This window comes from Spinacia oleracea, chromosome 5 (genome assembly GCF_020520425.1).
Source record: "Spinacia oleracea cultivar Varoflay chromosome 5, BTI_SOV_V1, whole genome shotgun sequence".
Taxonomy (NCBI): Eukaryota; Viridiplantae; Streptophyta; class Magnoliopsida; order Caryophyllales; family Amaranthaceae; genus Spinacia; species Spinacia oleracea.
The window spans coordinates 9,391,809-9,419,017 of NC_079491.1; the positions used below are offsets into that span (position 1 = coordinate 9,391,809).

Below are 27,209 nucleotides of genomic sequence, written 5' to 3' on the forward strand. Positions count from 1 at the left end.
CTAAAATAACAACATTAAGAAAGACGAGGGAATCCAGCATATGTGCATGGTTATAAAGGGAGCAACAAGGGCAAAAGAATTACAAGTAGTATCTATCGCGTTATAAAGTTACAAATACGCCCTTAAACGGGGAGTAGGAGGAGGGGGGTTGAATTACAACAAGGTATTCCCCAGCTCAGCTCCCTTATAATAAGACACACACAATTTTATAAACCAACCAACCCAGCCAACCCCAACTACATACTATTTAGTACTTACTACATAATAATAGATTACTTTCGTCCGTCCCAGTCAACAAAAATTTAAGAACAGGGCTCTTAATCTAGGATGGAACCTTGGTTGCCGCGAATTTGGTTAACAAGAAGAAGCTATTGTACACTAAACATACTCACTCTCCCAACAAATTTTTGCCCATCTCTGTCAAAACCCCCCAGTAGATATACCAAGTTACAGACCCTCTGAAAAATTACTGACTACTCAAATCTACAACTCTGCAAATTCTGGAGTGATATTGCACAACTAACAGGAATCCCTCAACAAGTATGTATTCCCATTCAACAATATCCTCGACAGTGAACGTAGAACTGAATATCCTCCTCCGTGGACCTTCATGGGCTAGACCAGACCGTGAACTTCATAATTTCCTTATATGATACAACTACTAACCACCCTAGAAAAGGAGAAAAAGGTAAAAACAAAAGAAATATCATCTAGTCTACTCACCTTTCTGATCATCATCATCATCCTTCAGTAAAGCACTGGGCCCATCATCAAAACCGGAACCAGGTGCTAGTTCATTCAGATCAAGATACCCCCTTGTTGCTTCAATCCTCCTCTCAGGATCATTTTGCTTCGGACTTTCAGACTTAGCCAAGGGTTCGGGTTCGGGTTCGTTATCATAATTCTCCACAGCCATGGGAGCGGACTCACTACCAACTCCTTTTTCCTGTTGCTCTTCTTCTTCTTCCTCGTTGCCCTCATCAGAGTCCTGACTTTCTGACGAGTACCCTGCATTATCAAGTGCATGCAAATTCGCCTTCCCTTTTTTCGTGGATGTCTCGGTTTCAGAGTCAGACAGCTCGTACGTGCGGTAATCAATACGGTTCCTAGTAGCCCGATTGCTACGCCTCAAACCCGAGTCGTCTATGTCATCAACTGACCTTATTTTAGTTCCTCTACGGCTCCGGGTCCGGCCCTCGGGTTTCTTAAACCTTCCTCTTGGTTGGTCACTATCTTCACTGTTATTACTCACCGAATCATCTTCTTCCTCTTCTTCTTCATCCACCCCGTTTTCATCACTCCATTGGTATTCCTCATCCCCTTCACCTTCAGAGCTGCTTGTTTGTCTCTTTTTCTGTTTACGCTGCTGCATATATGCCTCATCATACACCGCTTCCCCAACTATATCGTCATCACTGTAAAAGTATTCCTCGTCATTGTCTGAAACCGCTTCAACAAACTCTTTTTCTGAGTATCTCTGAGGTCTCTGTCTCCTCCGGTTACTAAATATATCACAAGTATATGTATAACGTTGTCAGATAAACAAATCATTGCTGTGAATTAAAAAGAACTGAAGTAAAAAGAATCTAACCCGCGATCCAACGGCTCAGAGTTGTGGTCTACATCCATTTCATCATAATCAACTGGAGATGGGGGACTAAATGACACATGCAGAGAGGAGTTTGAAGAGCCATTCCATCTGCCGTTGGTGGACGGTTCAGGCTTCATAACTTCTCTTTTAACTCCGGGCTCTGGAGATGGCTGTTTGCGCCTAAATTCAGAGATATGCAAGATAATTAAACCAGTCAGAATAAAACAGATGGAATTTCTTGACAATTACAAAGCCAGAATTCTTATGTATAATCCAAAAGAAATTCCATACTTGGTAGTCTTGATAGCCTCATTGATTGAACGATCGAAATCATCTGCATAAGAGTTCAATTAAACCACTTAGTCTTTAAGACAGAACCAATAAAACAGCATGGAATATTGCATGATTGTTGGGTCATACGATAAGAGGTAGAAGAAGCAAACAATAATACAGTGTCAGATAACAGCTCTATTACTACAAAAGCAGCAACACCCAACAGGCAAGGTGGAGTATATTGGAAATTATCACAAACTACCTAGAGCCAACAAAAACCACCTTATCTATGCATACAGCTTAAGTTCTCCTAATAACATCCTCCGTATTATTGTGTTCAAAACTTGTATTTTGTTAATTTAAGTTGCAAATTTCCAATATCAGCAGTTCATCAAATACTATAAGGAAACTTTTATCAAATTGTAAAGTTGGTCCTCAAATTCGAATTACAACATTACCTTTGGGGAAAATAGGGTATATCTATATCAAGTCCAGCAACCAAAAGCTGGAATCTTATAACCTTCCATAAATCATTTATACATATCACTAACTGTCTCCTACCCCTCCGGCCAACAACTGATGTGATGTCTGGGCATGAGGAACAGAACCATACTTTTCATCCTTCTAAGGTTATCCTAATGATTTACTTCGTATATGTTTAGAGTCCCTAAAAACTATTGCAAGTCTTTGGCATCCTAGAACTCTTGTACACCTCACCAACATCATAGTACAGAATGTAATGTACGGTAAAATGTCCATCGTCTTAAAGCAAAAGCATCCAGGAAAGTACTTAAAATGTTTTTACCAAATGTGTAATGCATCTAGGAGTCTAGGAGAGTAATTAATGTTCTTACCAAACGTGTAAGTAACAGGTTTCCTGTCACGAAGGGAGCGGCCCCCAGCAAGTCCATCCATTACGAAATTATCCAGAAGAAGAGCTTGCCGTTGCTGCTTTTTCAGCATTTTTTCTTTTCTCTGTTCAGAGAGAGAGAGAGGGAAACAGAACAGAAAACAACGCAGCGGAACATAAGCACATCCAGGTTAATTTGAAGGAATCGGTACGAACGTCCCATTCATGAAAGCTAAAACCAGCTGTGGAATTAAGTATTACCGAAGAACAAACAATTTTACCTTGTGAATCTTCTCGATCTCAGGAAGCATATCATTCTTTAACTTCTTTCCAAGGGAAGCTTCTGTCCTGTTCTTGCTTGTGAAAAGCTTCTCCTGCAGACAGACACATGGAAATTAGTTTTCTCATAAACTTGATGGCAAATCCCACCCAAAATTCAGTAACACTATACATTGATTACACTCATATCAATTATCACAGATTCTTTTCCCAGCAACAACAATAATTCTAACAGAATAAAAGGCTGCATACAACTCGAGGATCAGCAGATTGCATTAGACTAATTTCAGAGTAATTTATGACTGGGGAGGTCAACTCTTCTGAATGAAAGACAAAGAACAGAGAGAAAAGAAAACAATTGTTAATCCTACATTTCTGAATGAAAGACAAAGAATAGAAAGGAAAAAATAATCATTAATCAACAGATACAACCTATATAGGTTACCATATCCTACATTTAAAATCAGTTACACTCTGGAAGACAAGCAAAATATATATACCATGACTCTTGTGTCTTGTCTCCTTTGAAGGCCAATCCTACATGGGCTCCAACTAAATACAAATTCAAGAGAACACGATTCCTCAACTCCACGCCATAAGACTTTAATGCTCTAAAGTGCTTACGGTGTCATTCTACAGGTGTTCAAAGGTTACCAGCTGGAGCCAAAGACTTCTGCTTGAGAAAATAAATCCTAGTATTCATTCATCAGAAACTCCAGTTAGATATTTTCTCCTCTCACCAAACACTTATTTCATTCTTGCTTTTTTCTCGTTTCTCCTTCAACATTTCTTCCTTTCCCTATAATCCCCCCACCCAAACCTTCTCTTATTACATTTGTTGCTCATCTGCTGAGGGGGCCAAAAAAATACTCAACCCTCTCACTAATTCTCATTTTGCTAGATATTCTTTCATGTCTTGCCCCAATTTCATTCTCTAACCTCAAATCTTCTGCAATTTCTCTCTCCACAGCAACTCCCAATTCAAAATCAAAGGTATAGGTTCATCAAATTATGGTCTATATACCACTGTCCCTTGACAAGACAAGCAGACAAAATGGTTGGAGGTACTACTTGAGGCCATATCAACTTGATCTCATACTCATACTCATACTCAAAGATCATAACCATCCTCTGATACAAGGGTAATCCAGCAGCTCAGTCAGCTCGTGATTGCAGGTTGATATCACTGTTTACAAATCCTTTACATGTATATACGGAGTAGGTAGTATTATTGACAAATTTCAGCTAGCATTGTTGACTAAAACTAGTATGTATATACAGAGTAGGTAGTATGTTATCGCTGAAGAAGAAAGAAATGTGGATTACGAAAGCAACTTGGGAAACCCTATAACTATGCGATTAATAACAACGAACTTCTTCTAATAGACAGCTTGCAGTTCTAACTAAAAGATAGACGTGAAGGGAAAAAAAGAGGTTCATCTTTCAAAAGATTATTCACACAGAAATTGTAAACAAGAGCATATACAGGCCATGATACTCATCTCTAATTTAATCATAGGTAACCTTTAGATGACTAGTAATAATCATCGGACCAAGCTGCTATTCTGAAGATTGCAATGAGGTGGAGAAGATATAGTTTAAAAGGTGCATTCATCAATTCATGAAAACTTGGTTGTGACAAGATTTAAAAGAAATATTGTGGTCATATTTTTCACGAAAGAAGGGAAGATGAAGCAATGACAAAAAAAAGCAATTTCAACAACTTACAGAAACATCAAGGAATTCATCCAGATTAGTTGCCACAGTCTCCCACTCATAAGTTGTGCATGGAAGGACATTAGAACCCTTAGTCTTTCCTTTCTTCAACTCAACCTTCTTTTCAACTTTCCTTATCTCCCGATATAGCCTATGGCCAACAAATTCGTCATCTTCATACCTGCAAAATGACATCAACCTTGACTTCTTCAAAATCGATGCAAAAATCACAAGTACTCGTTTTCAAGATACAAATGAAAATAAACAAAACACAATTATCTTCTTCGTTTGCAGCAGGAAATACAGTCAGAAACTTGGTAAGAGATCAAAGGTACTACCAAAAAGAAGTTCCATGTGAATCACCACCAATCCGCTCTTTCCGAAATGCTGAAAGCTGAGCCCCATGTTTGAGTGAACTATCAATATAACTCCTGATATCCTCTTGCTGCAGATTACAAGCAAAAACCAACAAATATAAGTATTTTGGGAGTCATGGACAGGATGGACACAAAACCCAAAGAGTAAATTACACACAAATAGATCAACAAATTCTTTAGTCACTCCGAAGATACTATAGTGAACTTCTCATGACCATTGTCTTACAACAGATTAATAATAAACTGTGATAAACAACAGAAGTTTGACAATCGACATAAAGGTCATATGGCATAATGATAACAGAGAACACGGCCTCTTGGTACATTGACGCATATTTCACTAGACAGTGGGAATGAATGCTAACAGATATCGGATGATGTTATGTAAATAACTCCTAAATAGAAGAATAAGAAGGTATGCTATTAGATGATAGTGTTACCTCTACCCGAATGTCACATAGGGCTTTCAGGATCACCACACGCACTTTTGGATCAAGATTCTTGTACGCTTCAGTCTCAGCCCTACAGAATGACAAAGCTGGCACAATAAAGACATAATCATCAAAAAGTAAAGAGCTCCAAAAGCAATCAAAGACTCACCCGTGATCAGTAACTACAGGACACTCTCCTTCAGCAACCTTCAAACAAATACAATTTCAAATAAGTACAAATCCTACAGAAGGGGCAATGTGACAGCATATCACTCCATAATAAAATAACTAAGCATGAAAATTACCCAATGCCACCAGTCTTTCAACTTTCTGCATAGCACGGTCACCCAAGTGTCACGTCCACAAGCCATTCGAGTAACTGGGGGAATTGCCTAACAGCATCAAGAAATAAGTTAATTACTTAGAGAACATGAAGAATAATTTAATTACCAGTAGTACACAACAAGACCACATTACACTACGGAGTAATAATCAACTAAAAATCACCATGGTCAGAATTCTAAATCCAATACTCCTAGGATAATATCATAATAGGGAATAGGTTTGCAGGAACAGAGAAAAAAAGGTACCTAAAACAATCATCTTCAACACTATTCTATGGCAGGAAAAGAAAATCAAACTGCTTGATTACTAAAATAGCCTCAAAGGTAACTAAGGGAACAAACTGGAATGGATTGGTATGGATATCCATTCCAGGGAGGTATGGATTCAAGACCTCATACCACAGTGAAATTGTTTGGTTCACCTTCGGAATGGATTCTACATCCATTGTTAATGTTTGGTTTACTTTTGGAATCGATTTCTAGTAAGTATACAATATGTTTTAGAAACTATTTTATAATTAGTTTAACTTAATTAATAAAAATAAGTTTACATTTTATTCATTATAATTATTTCCAGAAGATAATCTATCCTATCATTATGTTATTCTACTGATATTATCAATAAAAAGTAAAAAACAAATCAAATATCAAACGCAAGAGAAAAAGAAGAACTAAAGCAGCAAACTTCAAGAGCGTAGATCGAAATGCAAAAGCAAAGTATCCAAATCCCATTTGAAACCATAAAATTCAAAAATACAATCTCATCAATAGATTATGTTTTCATAACAGAATTTCATCTGCTAAACAGAAGTTGAAAGAACAAGAAGGAAGGCTCCTCCCCAAACATCAATTTTCGAATCAGCCAACAACAAACAACACCACCACAATTCACGGGTCATCAAAATTGAAAATGATCGTGGAGCCACGAGGAGCGGCAGCGGCTCTACGGTGGTGCTTGGCGGGGGGGGGGGGGGGGCACCAAATAGGGCCCATTCTCGGTGCAGTGGGTCCCAGTACAATGTAGTGGGGTCGAAGAGTGAAGAGGTGGTGCCACCGGAGAAGAACAAAGGTCCGACAGTTATGGTGAGGCCAGAGGCGGTGGCTTCCTCTCCTCTCAAGTAAGTTAGGGTTTGAATATAGGGTGGAATGGACTTTGAATCCTATAGGGGGAGGTAGGTACGGGATTCTAAGGGGTTGGCGTGGAGTTAGAATCTTCCAAGTATGAGATTCCACAGTTAAGATGCTCAAGCAAACACTAAAATGCAACGAAATGGGTTCAAAATCCATTCCAAACCCATACCAAGATGTCCAACCAAACACCCCCTAAAATGTCCATATTGATGTAGATATTACTCCCTCCGTATTTATTTAAGAGATACACTTGGTCGGGCACGGGTATTAAGAAGAAGAATTGAATGAAATAAAGTAATAAAACAAGTGGGGTTGGGTAGATATTTTAATAAGTAAAACAAGTGGGACCATGTCATTTTAGGGGGTGGGGGGTGGGGTGTAGTTATGAAATTATTTGTTTAATATGGTGGTGGGACATAGGATATATTAGTAGATTATTTAATTAGATAGTGGGGTTTATAAGTTACTAAAAATGGCAAGTGTATCCGTTAAATAAATACGGCCGGAAAAGACAAGTGTATCTCTTAAATAAATACAGAGGGAGTATAATGTTTGTTCCAACAAGCTGATATCTTCAATAGTAACCCATCTGGGTGACGGTTCATCAGTAAAGTACAAATTACATAAATGAGAGAAAAATACAACAATTACCAGGACAGAAAGAAATATATCAAGACCCAGAATGTCTTAGATAACCATTTAGAAGATAACCATTTCAATACAAAGAAAATATTGAACACATAAGAAGCATATTTACCAGTTGGAAGAATCAAAGATGAAAAACAACACCAGCTACTGAAAACGGCATTTATTTCTCTCAAAAAATACACAAAGTGAACTCATCTATTTTACATGAAATGTACTAAGATTGTCAGTGGCAAAGCATAACTATATTTGTAGCATCTCAAGCAGCTAATTCAAAAAGAGCCACTGCTTACAACTAGAAAATTGCAATAAGATCGTTATTGAACAAGCCTCCTATCATCCTATGCCATTCCAAGAGGCAAACAAACTTGAAAAATGGACAATCTTGACAGACAGTTCTATGAGATCACAAGTACAACAACCAACACCAACACCGATATATTAGCTATTCCCATTTACTGAAGGGCTGCTCTCCCTATTACATCTGGCACAATTTATTTATTTTTTTAAAAAGGATGCTCTACATGGAAAGTAAGTCGACCTTTAGTTACGTTTAAACCTTATTTACCCAGAATTACCTTACTGACTAGACCACAGCTCAGCCTTACACTTGTTGACAAATTCAAGGCAGCTCCAGATAGATGGCTAACCAGCTTTTCCACTACCCCTGTTCATCAAATCAGCTTGATCTGAGATTAGTGACTCAAAGTTCAACAAAATTTTAAGCCTCTTCAGAAGCTTTTCCTGTCTTCCTTTCCCAATAAATCATCCTATATTCAATCAGGAACAAAAGATTTGAGATCTCTCACTTATACATTTGTGTAAACACTCTCAGGAAAGAGTGCTGTATTGCTGAAATCTCTCAAAGAGAATACTTTCCCAAGTTCCTTAAGCAGACAAGACAAAGCCTAAATTCAAAAGCATTCTATCCATAAGCACAGATAAGACAAATCCTAAGTTCACAAGCTTTAGCTTTTTATCCCTAACCAAAATTCTACCAAAATGAGTACCCTGCACTAGCCAGCTGTTATCTTAAGGCACAAGAATCATCCTTGTAAACATAATTAGCAAAATCCTCCTCTCTTTACTTTTTGAGCTTTAGCAAAATCAATCACGCTCATCAGCAAACCCCAACAATAAATCCGTAAAACGCAATTCCATCTATCAGCCGTCCTATACACAGAATAATTTCCAGTTCAATTTTCAAATTTTGTAAATATCCAACTCAAATCAAAACTTCTGCACTCCTCATCCCACCAAACAACTAAAATTACCTTTCTTTAGTCAAATTAAGGCTATTGATGCCACTGCCACAAATTTTTATTCTACCACAGTTCTAGAAGTTGCAGGCACAGTTGCTGAAAGTGCTTACAACCTTGTCAATGGTGATATAGGTTCAGTTAACACTCTCATACTCCATGGTAGACTCATAATTGACAGAAGTTAGCACGAAAGAAAAGGTGGAAGTAACCTAACTTTCCTGAGACCCTTGACATTGGCTATTCCAAGCATTACCTGGACAATGATACCACAACAACAAACTCACATGATTCTGCAACCCCTAGACATCTGAAGCACACTTTAACTATGTGCCTAAGACTCCACGATCGTGGCTCAGTTACATTCACATGCTCTATAGTAACATCAGAATTGGCCATAGTTAATGAGTGAACAAGGTAGAAAGAATGTCAATCCATCTCATCGCTTCATGTTCCTTTAACTAAATTGTATACATTAAGAATTCGATGATTATATGAGATATTAACTTTAGGTTCACAAACAACTCCCAAGAGTTGTCATATTCCTTGATTTTCACCAATAATTTTAGGCTGGTAATTTTTCTACTTAAGCATCCACCAAAAAGCAGCCAATGGCCTAAACAACAACATCATTATCCCAATATGAGCAAGGTACATGAGTACCTGATACTAGAATGTATGCAGCCTTACCAGGACAGTACAATAGGCTGAGCTCACCCTAAGTCGGCCTAAGTTTGATACACAATGGCTTTCTAGTTTCTATTACGCTAAAGAATCTTTGCTGCTCAAACAACCTTGTAAGTTGTAACCCGACAACCAAGCTACTCATCTGTAAATCCTATCCCTTAAAATTTGACACATCAGTGAACATAACATATGCGCACATAAAGAACCATCGTTCTGCAAGACATTTCAGATTCATGATCTTCTGCTCTACATTCTTGGGGCTAATACCACGTTGAAAAAGGAATACTTGATCACCTAATCACGAAGCAAATGAACTCATCCCCATTTCCTTGCAACAAAAAATAAATATACGGAAGCTTCTAGAGTACTATTATCCTCCCCTCACAGAGACAAACAGGAACCGGGATAAAAACTAACATCTGCCTGTATATTTCTCAATCTTAAAGCAAGCTTAATCATCTGATTAAATACCAGTCTCTTTCACCAGAAGTACAAACAAAGCCTATGACCAAGACTTCAACATCCTTCAAACTGTGGTAAGGAATTCTATTTCACCTACAAGATGATAGTAGCAATCTCTACTTTATATCAACTATTCAACTTAATAGGAATCTTAAGAGTTGGTACATCACTACAATCAAGTACATAACCGCAAGAAACAGTTAGAGCACATGCATTGTTTCATATGTAAACACTAACCAATTTCAATCAAATAAGCAAACAACTTATATTTCCACCATCAAACAAAACATTACAAACAGTATAAAAAGTATTCTTAAAATGGATTGAAAAGAGAAGCACCAACCTTTAACAATGGGATATGTATATCACTCAATGTACTATTGGGAGAAAGCAATGCAGACTCCAACTCCTCAACAGTGAACTCGGCGTTAATGTTCAAAACTGCCCTAAATATCTAAAACACACAAGCAAAAAAACCTCAATTCAGCTCCAAAATCAACTGAAAAACTCGAAAAATATAATAAAATCCATTTCTTTTATATCTTAACTGACATGGAGGAAATTAAGTATGGAAGCCAATTCCCACATGGACCTCAATTCCCACCGCGGCATTAGCTCCTCCTGGGTAGGTGGATTTACCAATGAAGTCACGACCTTACTACATTGCTCCTTGGGCAAATCATCATCCTCCTCTTCCGATACCTCCTCCGCCACCACCTTCTCAACTCTCTCCCTCTTCGGCGGCCTCGGCCTCCGCTCAATCACCGGCGGGTCTACATACTTAGCCGGACGAGCTGTGCAAGCCCGAGTGGGCCTCTCTCTCCTAACTATAACATTGTTATTACTACTACTATTGTTCTCCTTCTTCCCATTTTTACTACTGCTCTTACTACCAACATCATTACCACTCAACTCCTTCTTGCTTTCCTCCTCAATTGGGTTGCTACCCTCTTTGTTTCCGGCTTCAGGTCCGGTTTCTGGGTAATTGTTGGATTCAGGCTTTGGGGCATCCCCATTGGTCTCCGGTTCACCCAAAGATCGGTGGATCGGGGACGAAACGACGTGCTCCATAACGGGAAGATCAAGAAGATGAAGATTAGGGCTAATTAAGGTGGGATTTGGCAAAAGATCATAGCTTTGCATTGAAAAATGGCAATAAAAATAAGGCCAAGTTCCTGGGTACTTGGAAAAATACAAGGGAAATCAAAGAAACCCCAGAAAACCTGAATAATACAACATTCATCACATCACAGCACTCTTCTCTGTAACTATCTTCAACCCAAGAAAAGCAAGAAAACAGGGAGAAAATAGGAAGAAAATTAGAAACCCAGATTCTATTTCTTGATGTTAAGCTTAACCTTAACTCCTGTTGTTCAATGTTCTAGGAAGTTTAAAAATTGGGGTTTTTGTGGGGTTAGAGAAGTTAGTATTGGGGTTTGTTTGTTTTGTACTGGGAATTTTGATTTATGTTTTGTTGGTTAATCGGATTGTGTTTTGTTTGGGAAGGGGAGAGATATGAAAGGGGGGTTTGGCGATTATTAGGGCAACAGGCAACTGGGTATAAAGGTAGTGTGTTCAAAGACGATATGAGTCGTATGACAAAGATCAAAGAAAAATGAATGAGGATTTGGCTTTTTTCTACGCTCCCTTGCTTCTCCCTTTAGATCATTCAGCTATCATGGTGTTCATTGTATTTTTGCTATCCCGTGTACACACATATATTCATTCTAAAATTATTATTTGATCATATTTATTTACTCCTTATAAAATATTTCTCCCGTTAAAGTTAATGTATAATTAAATCTTGAATCCTCTCAAAAAAAAAAAATAATAATAATAATAATAATAATCTTGAACCTACTTATTTAATCAAGTATGAAATTTTCGTCCTACAACGTTTACCTATTTTATATGCTTAATATGCTATTTTTCATTATTGAGATACCGATTTTGAACAAATTATTATGTGGTATCTATTATTGTCATATTCTGTAATCTAATATGTTTATCCATACATAAATCATTTGTAAAAAATTATAGAAAATAAAAAAATAAAGTAGATATATTTTAGGAAATATGTTTTTGGCGGGAAAAAATACACCAGGGAGTGGCATGTGTTATTCCTGGTGTCTTTTTTAGTATAAAGTAATAGATAGATAATAGATTTATGCGCGATGTCATGGGTTATTACATATTCTACTCAAAGTTAAGAAAATTCATTATTAATGGTCCAAGACCATAGATATTGATAAATAAAATTACTATTTATTTGTTGAATAGCCAGCTTCATCGAAAAAATCATAACTATACTTAACAACGAAATACTAGAAAAAGCCCATATACGCCAAAGATTTTTTGTTGCCGTCGGAAAAAATAAACACAAATTCTTGTTTATAATGGTTGTACAATAAATATTGTACACCGGAGTAAAAGTTGACTCAAAATGCTTAAAAGTTACATTTATATAGGTAAAAGTTATCTATTTTTTAGTGATAAATTTTTTCATTTGAATAAATATTATTTCTTCAAAATCACCAATAATGTATAAATTAATCATTTAACCCTTTAAAATGTTTATCTATCAACTTTTTTATTTTATAATATAAAAGTTACAGAAAAATAGGTTAAAGTTATGAAAAACTGCATAAAAGTTATCTGGGTGTACAATAAATTTATTGTACACCTTGTGCGCGCAAGACCTTTTGAAAAATAAAAGTCCAGCTCCTATTAACAAGGGAGCCGGAAGTGGAAGGAAAGGTATGATCCATGCATAAAAAACCAATATCGTACCCGAAATCGATAAATGTAATGATTTGATGTGAAATATAACGGATTGACAAACTTCACTACTAATCGGTCTCGTTTGATTAAACGTGTCGTGTTGTGATGTCCTGTTTAATTAAATGTGCCGTAAAACTTTGACTAACCCGCTTTTTTCGTGTCCAGTTCATGTCGTGTCGTGTTAGATTTTAAAGCTGTGCATTACATCACTCTTTGTCAAAGTTTTTGCTTTTTATTTATATATATATATATATATATATATATATATATATATATATATATATATATATATATATATATATATATATATATATATTTAACCTTCTAGATGCGAAATAGAAACATCTTAAGTTAGTATAGATGATAAAATAAAGTTACCAGAATACAATTGAGAGATTGTGATTTTGAGTTTTGTAGTGTTTTGTTAAAAAAAATGTGAGGAATCACTAGAGTCGAAGATCAAAATGATATACTATATAGACTTGGGGTTATTCACGACTACGCATACTTATGGTATCCTCAATAATAGGAATAAAAGTGTCTTGAAATTACTTGAGGACAAAAAAGTAACTTTGGACTCGTGTGTTTCATTAGAGGAAGTACGGAATAATCTTTTTAATATGGCTCCAATTAAGTCTCCGGGGCCAGATGGAATTCAACCCATTTTTTTCCAAAAACATTGGAATGGTGATCAGGTAACAAGTTTCTTTTTCAAGTCTGTCAAGGAAAGGAAGGCTAACAATCACATTGGTGCACTCAAAAAACAAGATGGCTCCTGGATAGCGGATAAGGACCTTCTCAAGCAGGAGTTCGTGGATTTTTTTAAAGGGATTTATGCTCAACCGGCGCAACTCACAGAGGAAAGCAAGCTCACTTTGGAGACTTGGCTATCTACGGTTACTCCACTCTCGGTATCCCAAAAGGAGATACTAGCAGTACCTTTCACGAACCAAGATGTGAGGGACGCTGTATTCAGTATGCAGGATCTTAAATCGCCAGGGCCAGATGGGGTTCCTCCACTTTTCTTCAAAAAATTTTGGGCTTAAACTCATACTGAGATATGCGGTGCGGTACGGGGTTTCTTCAATGGAGGTCGAATGCTAGCGGAAACAAATCGCACCTTTATTGCTCTTATTCCTAAAGTTCAAAGCCCGGACTGTGTGTCTAAGTTCAGGCCTATAGGCCTATGTAATTCCTTGTATAAAGTGATCTCCAAGTGCTTGGTGATGAGGATGAAAAGAATCATGGGAGACATCATTAGTGAGTATCAAAATGCTTTCGTGCCGGGAAGACTTCTCGTGGATAATTGTATGATTGCTCATGAGTATATGCAATATGTAAAGAAAAGGAAAAAAGGAAAGGATTTTGCAGGTATTTTGAAGATGGACCTGAATAAGGCTTACCATCGTATAAGCTGGAGCTTTATTAGGGAGGTTCTCATGGCCTTTGAATTCCCTCAACAATGGATAGATTGGATTATGGAATGTATCACCACTGTGTCTATGGCGGTTCTTGTCAATGGGGAGGTCACAGAAAATTTCAAGCCCAAGTGTGGTCTCCGTCAAGGCGACCCTTTGTCGCCTTATATTTTCATTATGTGCATGGAGGTGCTCTCTCGACGTATGCTAGCTTTGCAGGAAATTGGTTCAGGTCGTGGCTTGAAAATTGGAAGACGGTCGCCAAGAATCAATCACTTGTTTTTTGCGGATGATGCGTTATTTTTCTTCCATGCAACTCCGGACTCGTGTGTTAATTTGAGGAAGGCTCTGGACGAGTTTAGTCTGATATCGGGTGAGGTGGTGAGTTTGGAAAAATCTTTTGTCACATTTTCTCCTAACACCCCGCGCAGGTTCATCTCCTTTATGCGCAGGCCCTTAGGAATGAAGAATAAATTCGCAATGGGTACTTACTTGGGCTGCCCTATGGATGTGGATGGTAGGAGTTCCCAGAAGTTCGAGTTCCTAATTGACAGAATCGCAAAAAAGCTTTCATCTTGGAAATTCATTTCTATTTCCCAAGCAGGCAAGATTATTTTGGTGAACAGTATCATTGTAGCCATGGCTTCTCATGTTATGTCTCTCTTCCTGATCCCAAGGGGAAGCCTTAGTAGAATAACAAGCCTCTTCACCAAGTTTATATGGAGCACTTCAATGGACAGAAAACCCATCTACTGGAGGAGTAGGGCACTTTTGGAAAAACACAAAGAGCAAGGGGGTTTAGGGGTCCATAATATAAAAAATCTAAACACCGCATTAGTGTGTAAGCAAGCTTGGAGAATCCAGAATAACCCTCAGAGTTTAGTTGCTCGTATTCTGCTGGGAAAATACAAAAAATCGCCAATATTGATTGCACAAAATAATGGGATTCTAGGCAGGGTGTCGTGGAGTTTTAGGAGTATGGTAAGAGCAGCCTCAAATTTGAAGTTGGGTATGGGTATGTTAGTTGGGGATGGCAGCAATATTGACATTGAAAGGGATACCTGGGTTCATGGTCAGCGTGTTCAAAAGAAGGAGGGAGTGTCGCCTAATGTGAAGATGGTTGCAGACCTTTTAACTGATGACTTAAAGTGGAAATCGAGTCTCGTCTGGAGTTGTTTTGAGAGCAATACTGCAAAGAATATCCTTGCCATCCACGTTAGTGCTCGGAATCTTGAAGATGAGGTAATATGGAACTCCCTCACCAAGGGATCTTATTCGGTTAGGGAAGGCTATGCTTTGCTGCAAAATCAGTTAACGGTACAAGGTGACAGCCCATCATTCTGGAAAAAAATTTGGAAAATGAAAATTATACCCAACTGGAAACTATTTATGTGGAAGATTTTAAATAAGGCTTTGCCTTCGTGTACCAACCTCCGTGCGAGAGGTGTGGAGTTAGATGTAATGTGCAAGAGTTGTCTTGCGCATGAGGAGACATTGGAGCATTTATTTCGTGATTGTGAGCAGATAAAGAGAATTTGGAGTACGGGACAAATCGGTTTAAGGATCAACAACAGCGGATCATCATTGAGTGAGTGGGTCAGACACTACTTGTGGTTCTTTTCGAAGACGGAAGACGGAAGGGACGAAAAGCTAGTGACCTTTGTTGCAACATTATGGAGCATATGGAAAGCCAGGAATGAGCTTATATTCAGGGATGGCAAGACCACTCCCACACAGATCATGTCTAACATTGATGACAATTACAAGAAGTGTTGGGCTTTTATGGAAGGGAAGAAGAGGAACTCGTCTGCGCGTGGGATGGTGGACCGCAGGAATAGTGCCCTGGCCTTCTGGGCGGTCGGTTGTCCAAGTGGTTCTACTCCGACTAGCATACAGGTGGATGGGTCGTGGAAGAAGACGAAGAAAATATCGAAGTTGGGTTGGACTGCGGGAGCGGGTTGGTTATGTGAGCATGAGGGAACTGTCACTAGTGGCTCTCAACATATCTTTGCAACTACCCCCCTTCAAGAGGAGGCTACGGCCTTGTGGCTGGCAATTCAATCACTTGCTAATGTGTACTCGAGGGTGGATATCCTTACGGATTGCTGTGATCTCGTTACAGCACTTAAACAACCAAGTGACACAAAGCTGGAGATTCGGTCCCTGATAGCGGATATAGTTCTTAGTATTAATTCACTTAATTATTTTTGCATTTCTAAAGTCCCCAGGAATGAGGTGTCTAGAGCTCATAACCTAGCTGTTCAAGCTAGGAAAAGAGACTAGATGTGTGTTTGCTTTTTCCTTCTGCCAAAAAAAAATAAGAATAATAATTAGGTCCCACTATTTTCAAGTTCTGTAAGGATTGCTTTACCAACGGTTGTATTCCTATGGAGATCAATCACTCTTATATCGCTTTAATTCCAAAGATTTCTGCTCCCTCTTTTATTACTGAGTTTCGACCTATAGGCCTGTGCAATACTATTTATAAGATTATTACCAAGATCATTTCTTCTAGGTTAAAACTAGTCTTAGGTCGAATTGTAAGCCCTCTACAATCAAGTTTTATCAAAGGTAGGATAGAGGATAATGTGATTTTGGTGAAAGAAATGGCCCATCATTTTCACAAAGCCAAAAAAAGAAATAAAATTATGGCGTTAAAATTGGATATTTCTAAGGCCTACGATAGTTTGGAATGGGATTTTATACGGGACACTTTAATTCATTTTGACTTCCCTAATAAGATTATACATTTAATAATGTCCTGCATTACTTCTCCTGTGATTTCAGTACTTTGGAACGGTGAAATTTGTGATAAGTTTACCCCATCAAGGGGTATTCGTCAAGGGGACCCTCTTTCGTCTTATATTTTTGTTTTATGTCTTGATAGGTTATCTTCTATGATTGAAGAAAAAATTAATTCTGGATCTTGGAAACCAATAGCTCTTACTAAGAACATTAAAATGTCTCATGTTTTTTATGCTGACGATGTGTTTCTTTTTAGTATAGCCTCCATCGACAATATGCATAGCATCATGAATACTCTTGATTCCTTTGGAGAAATGTCTGGTCTTAAAATCAGTATGACCAAATCCACTTTGATTTTCCCTCGTACCCTTCATAATTCCATTAGACAGGACATTGCTTCCACTTATGGATTTAAAATCTCTTCATGCTTTGGAAAGTACTTAGGAGTGGACATTCGCCCCAATAAGTTAAAAATTAGTAATTACCTGTCCCTTCTTGATAAATCTACTACTAAAGTAAGAGGTTGGCAAGCCAAACTTCTAAACATGGCAGGAAGATGTACTTTAATCAAATCTGTCCTTAATTCTCAACCCCTCTATGTCATGCAAACCAATCTGCTTCCTGCTTCTACTATTTATGAGTTGGAAAAATGTACTAGGAAATTCTTGTGGAATAAACCAGACCAAAATAGATACATGTCCCGTCTTTCTTGGGATAAAATCACTTCTTCTGTTACTTGTGGAGGACTTGGGATTAGACGTCTAAAAGAATGGAACTTAGCTTTTATGGCAAAACTAGGGTGGGCCATCCTCACAAAACCAGACAAGCTGTGGGTTAAAGTGTTTAAAGAAAAGTATATTAAGAAATCAAACTTATGGACTGCATTAGTAACGGAAATCAGTCTCCTCTTTGGAGAGACATTCTCAAGGGACGTAGTGTTTTGCAAAAAGGTCTAATCATAAATATTGGGAATGGTCAGAATACTTCATTATGGTATCACCATTGGGTTGGGGAAGCTCCTTTATACACTCTTAAAGAGATTAAAATTCCAAACTCCAAAGCTCATTGGTTTGTCAGCAAAATCATTCGAAATGGGAGATGGTATTTAAAAGATATAGAACATCTTCTTCCCACTCATATTCAACATCAAATCCTAGCTTATCCTCTCTCTACTACAGATAAGAAAGAAGATTTTATTAGATGGAATTACTCGAAAAATGGAACCTTTAATATCAAATCAGCTTATTTTTGTCAAATACATGCTCCCATCTCTTACAATAGTCAGAATAATAACTTTTGGAACTCTATTTGGAAAATCAAAGTGCCTTACAAATATAGAATGTTATTATGGAATTGCAGGCATGAAATTCTCCTAGTAGCACAAAATTTGAATAGGTTCATACCAGGCATTAGTCCAATTTGCTCTAGATGCCTTTCAGATACTGAATCTCATCTTCATCTTTTCAGGGATCGTACCCAATCCAGTATCCTATGGTCCTTTATCTTTTAAAGGATATGGAGGAATGAAAAGTTTGATTTTAGAGCTTTTTATAATTCCAATTGGAAATCATGGATTGATTTTAATTTATCTTGTTCCATGAATTGGAAAGTTTTATTTGCTGTTGGCATCTGGCACATCTGGACTTCAAGAAACACCACAGTTTTTGAGTATAAGATGAAAATTTGTTTTTCTCTTTATAACAATTTCTTTGTGGATTGAAAAGGCACTAACTTCATTTTGCAGGGAAAAGGAATGTCTCAGGTACAGGAAGCTGGAGTTTTCAAGTTTGAATGGATTCCACCAAAACAAGACTTTATGAAGCTTAATGTGGATGGTGCCTGGAAGTCTGCAACTGAAGCTGGTGGAGGGGGAGTTTTCAGAAGACCCAATGGATCATGGTTTGTTGGTTTTTCTAGCAAATTTAATGTTAATTCTCCACTGGCTGCAAAGCTATATGCTTTGCGTGAAGGATTGATGATTGCTAAGGACCTCAAGTTTGATAAATTAGAAGTGGAAACAGATGCCATTCAGTTGAAGTTACTGGTCAGTGATATTCAAGATCAAGCACATCATGAGTTAGGTCCAGTGCTTAGAGAAGTTGCCCAATTGTTGGGCCAGAACTGGACAGTTTCCTTTTCACATATTCCTCGTTTCTGCAACAAGGTAGCTCATGATTTAGCTGCTCATTCCATGGTTATGGCAGTGGGTCACAAACTCCATTTCATCATTCCAGCTTGTGCCAAAGAACATTATTTCAAAGAATTCGATTCTTGCGTCCGAAGGCAAGCTGCCATGGAAAGGAGTTTGGTTCAAGCTGCGAGCAATACAACACAGACTTTGAATACTTTTGCTGCATCTTCTTCAGCTTCTGAAATTATTTTCGGATCAATTGTGTCAAACATCAAACAGGCTTTGGAAGTGACTAAAAGCAAGGGTGATGAAGTGCAGGGGAAAGGAAAGGGTAAAGTTTTTGAGCCTTTCGTTGTTGGTGGTTCAACAGTCTCTAACCCAATTGAGATTGTTGAACTAGAGGATGGTGAAATTTCCAACAACTAGAATCTTTAGTAGCAGTTCAGATTTTGGAGCAACGCATGATCTTCAAGCTAGTGCTTTGGCGTTCGTATCTTTTGGGTAGTATGTTTATATATAGTTTTCTTAATTCTCGGATTGGTAATTATAATTATGGATATCTAGGAGTGAAGTATCCCTTTTTGACAAGTTTTTGCGTACGAGGGGGATTTAGGTTGCTTAGGGATCGGTTCGGTTAGGAATGTGTTGTCTTTGGCCTCAAAAGTTGAGGAGTGTATCCGACTATTCCTAATTTCTAAGTTATATATATATATATATACCAGGATATGCTATTTTTTTAACGCAAAACGACGATATATATATATATATATATATATATATATATATATATCGTCGTTTTGCGTTAAAAAAATAGCATATCCTGGTGTTACGATACAACAATCTAAAAAGAAGTTTGACACATTGAAAATAGTTATAAGCTACTTAGCTACCTATAAGTCTATAAGTGCATCAACAACCTTGACAGAGGCCTGTTGTCAAGGTGTATTTGACCCTTCCATTTTTCTGCAATGTTGACAAAGAGGAATGTCAAATTATTTCTAAACTTGACTTGGGTCAGGTTTCTGACCAAATGTCAAGTAAATAAGTGAGCCTTTATTTCTTTAATACCATGCATGTTTCGTTTTTTTATGGGTCTGATGCATTGCGTTTTTTTTTCATGTTCATTTTAAATGTTTATCTTTCATTGATTTAGAATATTTGTTTTGTGGTGTCAATTCGCTATTTTTGTTTGTATGAAAATAATTTGCATAATTTTTATATATTAATTATAACTTTATATTTAAAATTTAGTAGTTGTTAAAATTAGCGATTGTGTAGGAAAGAGAATTTGAGGTGGAATTTAAGTAAAAAGTAGGTGAAAGAAATTATTGACCTCGAGTTAAGATTATAGGAAAAGAAAGTAAGAGTTAGAGTGAGAGGTGTGTCAAATTAATGGAAAATCAGGTGAAAGAAGGAGAAAGATGAGAGAAAAATTATTTAATACTTGACCAAGGATCAAGGATGCACATGGTCTAACGAGACGCGATACATATTACTCGAGGACATAAATAGTTTTGAGAAAATTTACATGATGAGCATATAAGTATGACTCGATAGATTATTAGAAATGAAAAAGGTCCAAAGACCATTATGCAAAGATTTTCTTTTTTCTTTTCTTTTTTTTAAAAAAAAGGTCTATGGTGTTGGACTTTTTTTTTATTGGACACTAACAATCCAAAACCGAATTTAATCAGATTGGATTATGTGGAAATTCATACTCCTTACTAAATTGGGCTCAAAGTTAATAAAATAGAATTAAACAAATGTTTGTTCCGAGTTAGATTATACTTGAGCCTTCTAATTGAAAATCGAACTTTCACAACTAGTTTTTGGATAATTGGTACAATACAAGGGAAATAAAAACAATCCAAGAAAACAATTGATGCTTGGATGTGCGTTAAGTTGTAAAACGTAAAGAGAATAACGAAAGCTATGTTACTCGGACTCTTCATTTCACCTCAAGTACCCGAATTCTCGACACTCGACATGAATATGCACTTCAGTTTGGTCTAAACTATGAAAATTTTCACAATTTCGCTGAGTGCTGATTCTTGGACAGATACCGTATCCTATACTAATATCCAAGTCAGAGTAACATAGCACGAAAGAAGAAAGAGGACAATTTTCTTATTTAAGTTTGAAAGTACTCTCTTTTGTCAACAAATGAGTTTTGATTTGTCAATTGTTTTAAGGTACTTCAAACTTCAAAGAGAGGAGTAGGCAGATTGTTCAACAATGATTCCAATTGCAAATTTCTCATGTACAAAATTGATCAAATATCTAACCAAACCATAACCAAAGATGACAACAAAATCACTAAACTCATGCATAAGTGTTTGCTCAACTGTGAGGCTGATGACCGCGAAGGTGAAGGCGATGGAGCAGGAGACAGGACTGAAACATCTGCAGTGTTTTCCTTTGAGCAAGTATACTTACACCGGCTCGAACGAACAACTCTGTATACGCCACTACTAGACAGTACATAAACATCTTTGTTCTGGTCTTCCCCAAATGAGAAAATGTAACCTAAAGCAGGCAATGAACTTCCTGGGACAGAACTGCACTTTATAGGAGAGTCTGCAGCACAGCTAAAGGATAGTAAGCTAGACGTGAAGTTCCCACTTTCTTCAGGAAACTCAGTACCTTCCCACATAGCGCCTCCGTATAAATCAGCATACAAGTACCTGAAAATACACCATGTAGATTTTCACGTAATTATGACCCGAGCTGAAATTGACTCGACGTGGAATTTGATGATGATGATTGATGATGAGCTAATATTGACAATAGCTTGAATATATCTAAGAACTTGGTAGGAAACTAAAGATGGCACTGGGCCGGGCGGCTCAGCAAGAAAAAAGCACGACCCTGCACGAGCACGATTTTGTGGGCCGGGCCTGGGCTGCATTTTTTGGAAAGAACACTATACGGCACGGCCCAACACGACAATTCGACAAAGCACGCAAAGTTGAGTAAAACTAGGCTTAGGCACGACGGCCCGGCCCAACACGACAAAGCACGCAAAATTGAGTAAAATTAGGCTTAGGCATGACGGCCCGACCCAACACTACACGACAAAGAATGCTAAATTGAGTAATATTAAGCTTAGGCACCACGGCCCGACCCGGCATGTCACATGTGGGCTTAGGTAGTGCATGGGCCGTATTTTGAAATTTTTGGCCTGGAATGGCCTGGCTCGTTACAAGTGGGTTGGGCCCATTCAGGCCCATGACATGTGGATCAGCCCAAAGCCTGACCCGACTCGGCCCACAACCTTCTTTAGTAGACACAACAGACAAGTACTTTTACGACAGGGATGAAAGTAGACTCAATGATCCCCTAGAAAGAGGTAGCTGAAGAACACACACCTTCCGGACATGCAAGGATCAGTTGAAGATCGGTAAAAATAACCGCCAGTAATTGATGCAGAACCTTGTTTTGAACTCACAGCGGAATGATTGTAACCCATTACAGGGAAAATAGGGTTTATAGAGTTCAGAGAAGTATTTCCTCCTGGTGATGTTAGAGGAGTGAAAGGGTAGGGACCTTCATAAACTCGCCAACCATAGTTTCCACCCTTCGTGATTATGTTCACTTCTTCAGTCATGTCCTGTAGGTGTAAGATAAAGGGGTTTCAAAACTCGATACAGACAGAGAACGATGAGGTAGTCAGTTGTTTAAAAAGGCAGTAGATAGTTATAATGGCTAGCGAAACTCAAACCTGTCCAACATCAGTGCACAAAAAGTATGAAGGCCTTTCAGCATCAAAACTGCATCTCCAAGGATTCCTTAATCCACTGGCCCATATTTCAGGTTGTGACTGATTATCGTTGATATAGGGGTTGTCTTTTGGGATAGTATAGTTTCCCCATAAACCCTCTGTACTTATTTCTGAAGCACCTGGATAAACAACATAAGTAACAAAAGTCAGAAAGAAATATAGGAGAAACAACCTCATTAAGGAGAAGTAACCAAATTAGTTTGCTTCTTTTTTCTCTTTTTCATTTAATTTTTGCGTAAGAGGTATCATAATGAGATAATCACAAGTTTCATTCTGCTTTGAGATCTTCACATGAACACTAAAAATGTTAAAATTAAGCCTTCTGGATACATACAGGGAAAGAAGAACTACGGCCATCATAAGATGGCGGATTACTGATATCTATCAGTGTCTCCCTAGATACCAATCAATAGGACAGCAAGAACAAGTGAACCAGTGAAACTGCAAAACTGAGGTTCTGACACTAATCAGCCGACTTAGACATCATTAAGTAACTTCGGTGATAAGACTTATCGATAAACAGCACAACTGAAAAACATAGTTTATCGCGCAGGGTAAATCAAACATAGAACTAAACGAAAGCCAAAGTTTTTAAAAAATTTATAGTACAATCACATAAGAATATTTGCAATAACACTCACTTGGAAAAGTGTTGACATCAAACCTCATAATTTTACCAAGCAATGATCTTTTGTTCTGAGCAAAATTGTAGGGATCACCACTTCCTCCTCCGTCTCCCATCATGTAGTACAAATGCCCATCTGGGCCAAAAATGATTTGTCCACCATGATGAGAAGTAAATGGCAGTCCCATGGTGAATATCCTTCTGACTTCTGCTGGGTTAGCAGAGGTTGCCTGGACAAAGAACATAGAAGATTAGCTATTAACAGTTTAGACCCCAAAAAATAAAAAATAAACTTAGTTTAGAACCACATAGTTTACCATTAATGGCTTAGTATTGGTACCGCCAACAGAAAACTCAGCAATAACACTTTGATATTGGCATGGTTGTGCACCATTATCAGTTGGTAGCATTGAGGGGTCACAATCGACATCAGAGTTACATGCACAACGTCCTTCACATCCATGCCACTCTGTCTTGTCACAATTGAATGAAGCGAAGAAACGGCCATTTTCAGCAAATCTTGGATGAATAGCTATGCTCATCAATCCAAACTCAGCATCAAAATGTACTATGTCACTTAGATCCAGAAAAGGGCGTGATTCATCAAACTCGATAACTCCACCTGATCCTTCTTTTGGAAGTTTTGCCAACCAAATCTTTCCTTGTTGGTTGGAGAAGAAAACTCGGTTGGAGCCATCAGGATGAGGCACCATACTAAGATAAGATCCATTACCAATTTTCTCGAGGCACAAACCAGATGGGCTACTTGGGGGTTCTGCAGTATTATTTAAAGATACAGGTTCTCCGCCAAAGCAAAGTGATCCATCTTCCGATGCTTCACCTAAGGCGTTACAGAAATCAGTTTTTGACTGCCACATTTCTGTGATCTTGGTCAGATTTGAATTTACCGAAGATCCAGCTTGACGTTGTAATGAGGGTGAAAACGGTGAATTCAATACTGACACGTTCATACATGTATCCCATACTTTTGAGCAAAAGTTGCCTGCTGCTTGGCTGGATTGTGGTGAAGTTGATGACAAAGTAGAGTTGCACAGAACAGGAACTGAACGGGGCACACTATTGACTCTGAACAACTCTGCTGAGAACTGATCACATCTCTGCATTTATCAGAAATCCCAACAATAGCTCAGGAAAATATATCCACATACATATGTTACACATACTGGATAAGAACAACAGCAGCAGCAACTAAAACCACAACAATCATCTGACCACTCAAAACAAGTCCCATCAAAGGTATGTTTTGGGTATGTTCTGCACTTCTGCTTGTACTTTTGGAGTGAGTACATGTCAAAATACTACCAATTTTAAACGCCAGTGTTCGACAAAATAGTCGTAAACAGCCTTTACTTATGGAGAAGTGTTTTTCAAAAGCTACCAAATTTTGTTTTTTTTACTACTCCAACAGGTAGTAGGGCACTAGAGCCGAACACCTTCAACAGGTAGTAGGACACTAGAGCCGAACACCTACATTAAAAAACTACTTTGTCGGCTAACCTTTATCACCTAACATATAGTAGAAGAACCAACAGTTACTACAATTCTACAACTGGTTAATTTTGTTGAACAAAGCCTAGTTGAGGTGAACATGCTGCAACGTTACTCTAACAAGTGGAGACGAGTAGGACGACTTATTTTAAGCTATCCATGAGAAGAAAAGAAAAATAAGTTATTTCTAATTAAGGAAAGACAGTCTTACAGCACAAAGGATTGATTTCACAATAGAGGCACAGGCAGAGTCAGATACATTCATGGACTGAAACTGCTTCTGCAATTGCATATCTTGTTTCGAATTGCAGCATGAACTCCCATCATAATGGCAAAATTTTAAGGGACTCTTCAAGGTTAAAGGATAGCCTAAAAAACAAAAACAAAAACAAAAATGTTAAACAACTTGAGATAAAAGCAACTGACCGTAATGCGAATAACTCGAAATCAAAGAAGGATGGAACAAAGGGACTCACTCGAGTCAATGCAAAGAGGATGAGCTGACAAATTATTAGCAAGTAACAGCAAGCTTAAAAGATAGAAGCTAATAATACTAAAAGGAACACCCATTATAGAAAAAACACAGAAAACTGCCAATTTTGTACAATCCAAGGTACTAACTGACACCGTCTTTTTTTATCAACTCCGAGGATTCTACAGGAAAATGATAGCCCCATGATTCATGATTCATGAAGAAACCGAAACCAAAACAGTACAGTTTTTTAGATGATTTATACAGAAGAAAACAGTTCTGAGCTTTTCGAAAATTCTAATTTGCACCAGATCAGTCAAACTCTAATCTTAAATCACGAATTATTCTTCTATTATTGGTGTATTTAAATACCAGACATTTCACTCTCTTATACAACTCAGCTCCCAGAAGAAATTCCTTATTTTAATACTATCTATTCCAGCAAACAATCCTACCTATATACAAGTTGACCTCATCCAGTTTTCAGAGTCAAAAATAATAAATGAATGGTTAGTTGGGAAGAAATAACACTATGTATGATTGTTTTGTCCTGTAACCCAAGTTGCATGGATTATGGTTGGTTCACTGTGTTCTGTGCAGGCATTTAATTGCTGATTTTGTGGTAACATATTATTATATGCAAATATTGGGAATCAGGCTCCAACCGGCCCCAGTGGAAGATCCTCCCCTGACTTCAATTTTCTAGGAAGCGAGGTGTTTCAATTTTCTAGGAAGCGAGTTGTTGCATGATCTGAAATCTAAAGGCACATGGGAAGAAAACCCCACTAACATATCACAGCAGAATAAGTTAAAGCAGACATAAATTTTTCACTAGACATAAAAGAAGATTTAGGAATTAAGGCTAATAATTACGCAATTTACTTGCATATACTTCAGGAAGAACCATTAAATATACCTTGATATCCACTCTGAGAAGAGACTTGCTAATGCGTTCGCCTACCTGCAGATTTGCACACAAACTTCTTTCTGAAAACCAAATTCGATACTCCTTCCGTCTCAAAGTATTCATTTTACTAGGCTTTGTCATGGAGAATAAGATATACCATGGATCACCTAACACCCAGCAAGTGAGATGGTCAAAAGTATTGGAATCCATAAAGTCAAAGGAGAGAGAATGAGAAGCCTGAAAATATTGCTGCAAATCTCCCCATTATCGGGTGTCTGCTTTTTCTTGTCTATGTGAAATGAGATTTGGTAATTTTGAATTCTTCCCAGGTCACACAAAGGATGAATCTTTATAGTAAAAATCCACCTAATTGTCCTCTTAAGTTCTTATCAAATCAGCGGCGAAGATAAAACTGAATATACTCCGTAATAAACCTTGTTGAAGAAGTGGTGAAACTCCATAAAGAATGAGAAAATGGTGGACACCAAAATTTGATGGTCTGATTGGAGAACTTTGTTGCTGACCATCGTTATCGATTATGCGTCTGCTGGTGGAGGAGAAGGTATAGACATACCAACAAAACAAATAGAACTCTTTGACATGGAACTGAACTTTTCATCATAACAATTCAATACAACAGTGAAATGTTTTTCTTAATTGCTCAATCAAGCCCCATTCCATATTTTGAAGCATACAAGTTCAGTACTTCAATCAAGTTCTGAAGCATATGAAAAATACACAACTCTGGCTACAACTTTCGATAAAAAGAGCGAGTTATTGCAGCATATTAACACC

At 37.7% G+C, this 27,209-nt stretch overlaps 3 protein-coding genes across 5 annotated transcripts; 1 reads left to right on the forward strand and 2 right to left on the reverse strand.

Annotated features, from left to right (window-relative positions):
* Nucleotides 1-22: 22 nt before the first annotated feature.
* On the reverse strand, nt 23-11,702 carry LOC110804942 (DDT domain-containing protein DDR4). Of its 2 annotated transcripts, none has more exons than XM_022010543.2 (12): nt 10,598-11,702; nt 10,389-10,499; nt 5,823-5,909; nt 5,687-5,724; nt 5,527-5,608; nt 5,048-5,154; nt 4,722-4,890; nt 2,996-3,088; nt 2,719-2,839; nt 1,883-1,925; nt 1,592-1,771; nt 23-1,502 (listed from the first exon to the last, which is right to left on the reverse strand). In XM_022010543.2, the coding sequence occupies exons 1-12, from the start codon at nt 11,186-11,188 to the stop codon at nt 716-718; spliced, it is 2,409 nt and encodes an 802-aa protein (XP_021866235.1). In that variant the 5' UTR covers nt 11,189-11,702; the 3' UTR covers nt 23-715. The 2 variants fall into 2 exon arrangements, with proteins under 2 accessions (XP_021866235.1, XP_056686198.1); XM_056830220.1 differs by having other exon boundaries at nt 10,594-11,697.
* A 2,368-nt stretch (nt 11,703-14,070) lies between these two features.
* LOC110804944 (uncharacterized) lies at nt 14,071-16,527 on the forward strand. Its single transcript, XM_022010544.2, has one exon. The coding sequence runs from the start codon at nt 14,071-14,073 to the stop codon at nt 16,525-16,527; it is 2,457 nt and encodes an 818-aa protein (XP_021866236.1).
* A 4,810-nt stretch (nt 16,528-21,337) lies between these two features.
* Nucleotides 21,338-27,097, reverse strand: LOC110804922 (HIPL1 protein). 2 transcript variants are annotated; one of them, XM_022010521.2, is made up of 7 exons: nt 26,424-27,097; nt 25,247-25,404; nt 23,844-24,644; nt 23,543-23,756; nt 22,842-23,020; nt 22,489-22,730; nt 21,338-21,804 (listed from the first exon to the last, which is right to left on the reverse strand). In XM_022010521.2, the coding sequence occupies exons 2-7, from the start codon at nt 25,325-25,327 to the stop codon at nt 21,393-21,395; spliced, it is 1,929 nt and encodes a 642-aa protein (XP_021866213.2). In that variant the 5' UTR covers nt 25,328-25,404; nt 26,424-27,097; the 3' UTR covers nt 21,338-21,392. The 2 variants fall into 2 exon arrangements, with proteins under 2 accessions (XP_021866213.2, XP_021866212.2); XM_022010520.2 differs by lacking the exon at nt 26,424-27,097 and adding an exon at nt 25,512-25,930.
* Between the last annotated feature and the right edge of the window lie 112 nt (nt 27,098-27,209).

Bases quoted from the DNA above. Each gene is read 5' to 3' on its own strand.
- LOC110804942 (XM_022010543.2), bottom strand. From the start codon at position 11,188: ATGCAAAGCTATGATCTTTTGCCAAATCCCACCTTAATTAGCCCTAAT. The intron at 5,609-5,686 runs GTGAGTCTTTGA...GTCATTCTGTAG, and splicing joins CCTGTAGTTACTGATCACGG to GGCTGAGACTGAAGCGTACA. The intron at 1,926-2,718 runs GTAAGAACATTA...ACTCTTATGCAG, and splicing joins ACCTGTTACTTACACGTTTG to ATGATTTCGATCGTTCAATC.
- LOC110804944 (XM_022010544.2), top strand. From the start codon at position 14,071: ATGGGAGACATCATTAGTGAGTATCAAAATGCTTTCGTGCCGGGAAGA.
- LOC110804922 (XM_022010520.2), bottom strand. From the start codon at position 25,605: ATGGGTGTTCCTTTTAGTATTATTAGCTTCTATCTTTTAAGCTTGCTG. The intron at 24,645-25,246 runs GTAAGACTGTCT...TGATAAATGCAG, and splicing joins TGAAATCAATCCTTTGTGCT to AGATGTGATCAGTTCTCAGC. The intron at 23,021-23,542 runs GTGAGTGTTATT...TTGTTTATCCAG, and splicing joins TGATGTCAACACTTTTCCAA to GTGCTTCAGAAATAAGTACA.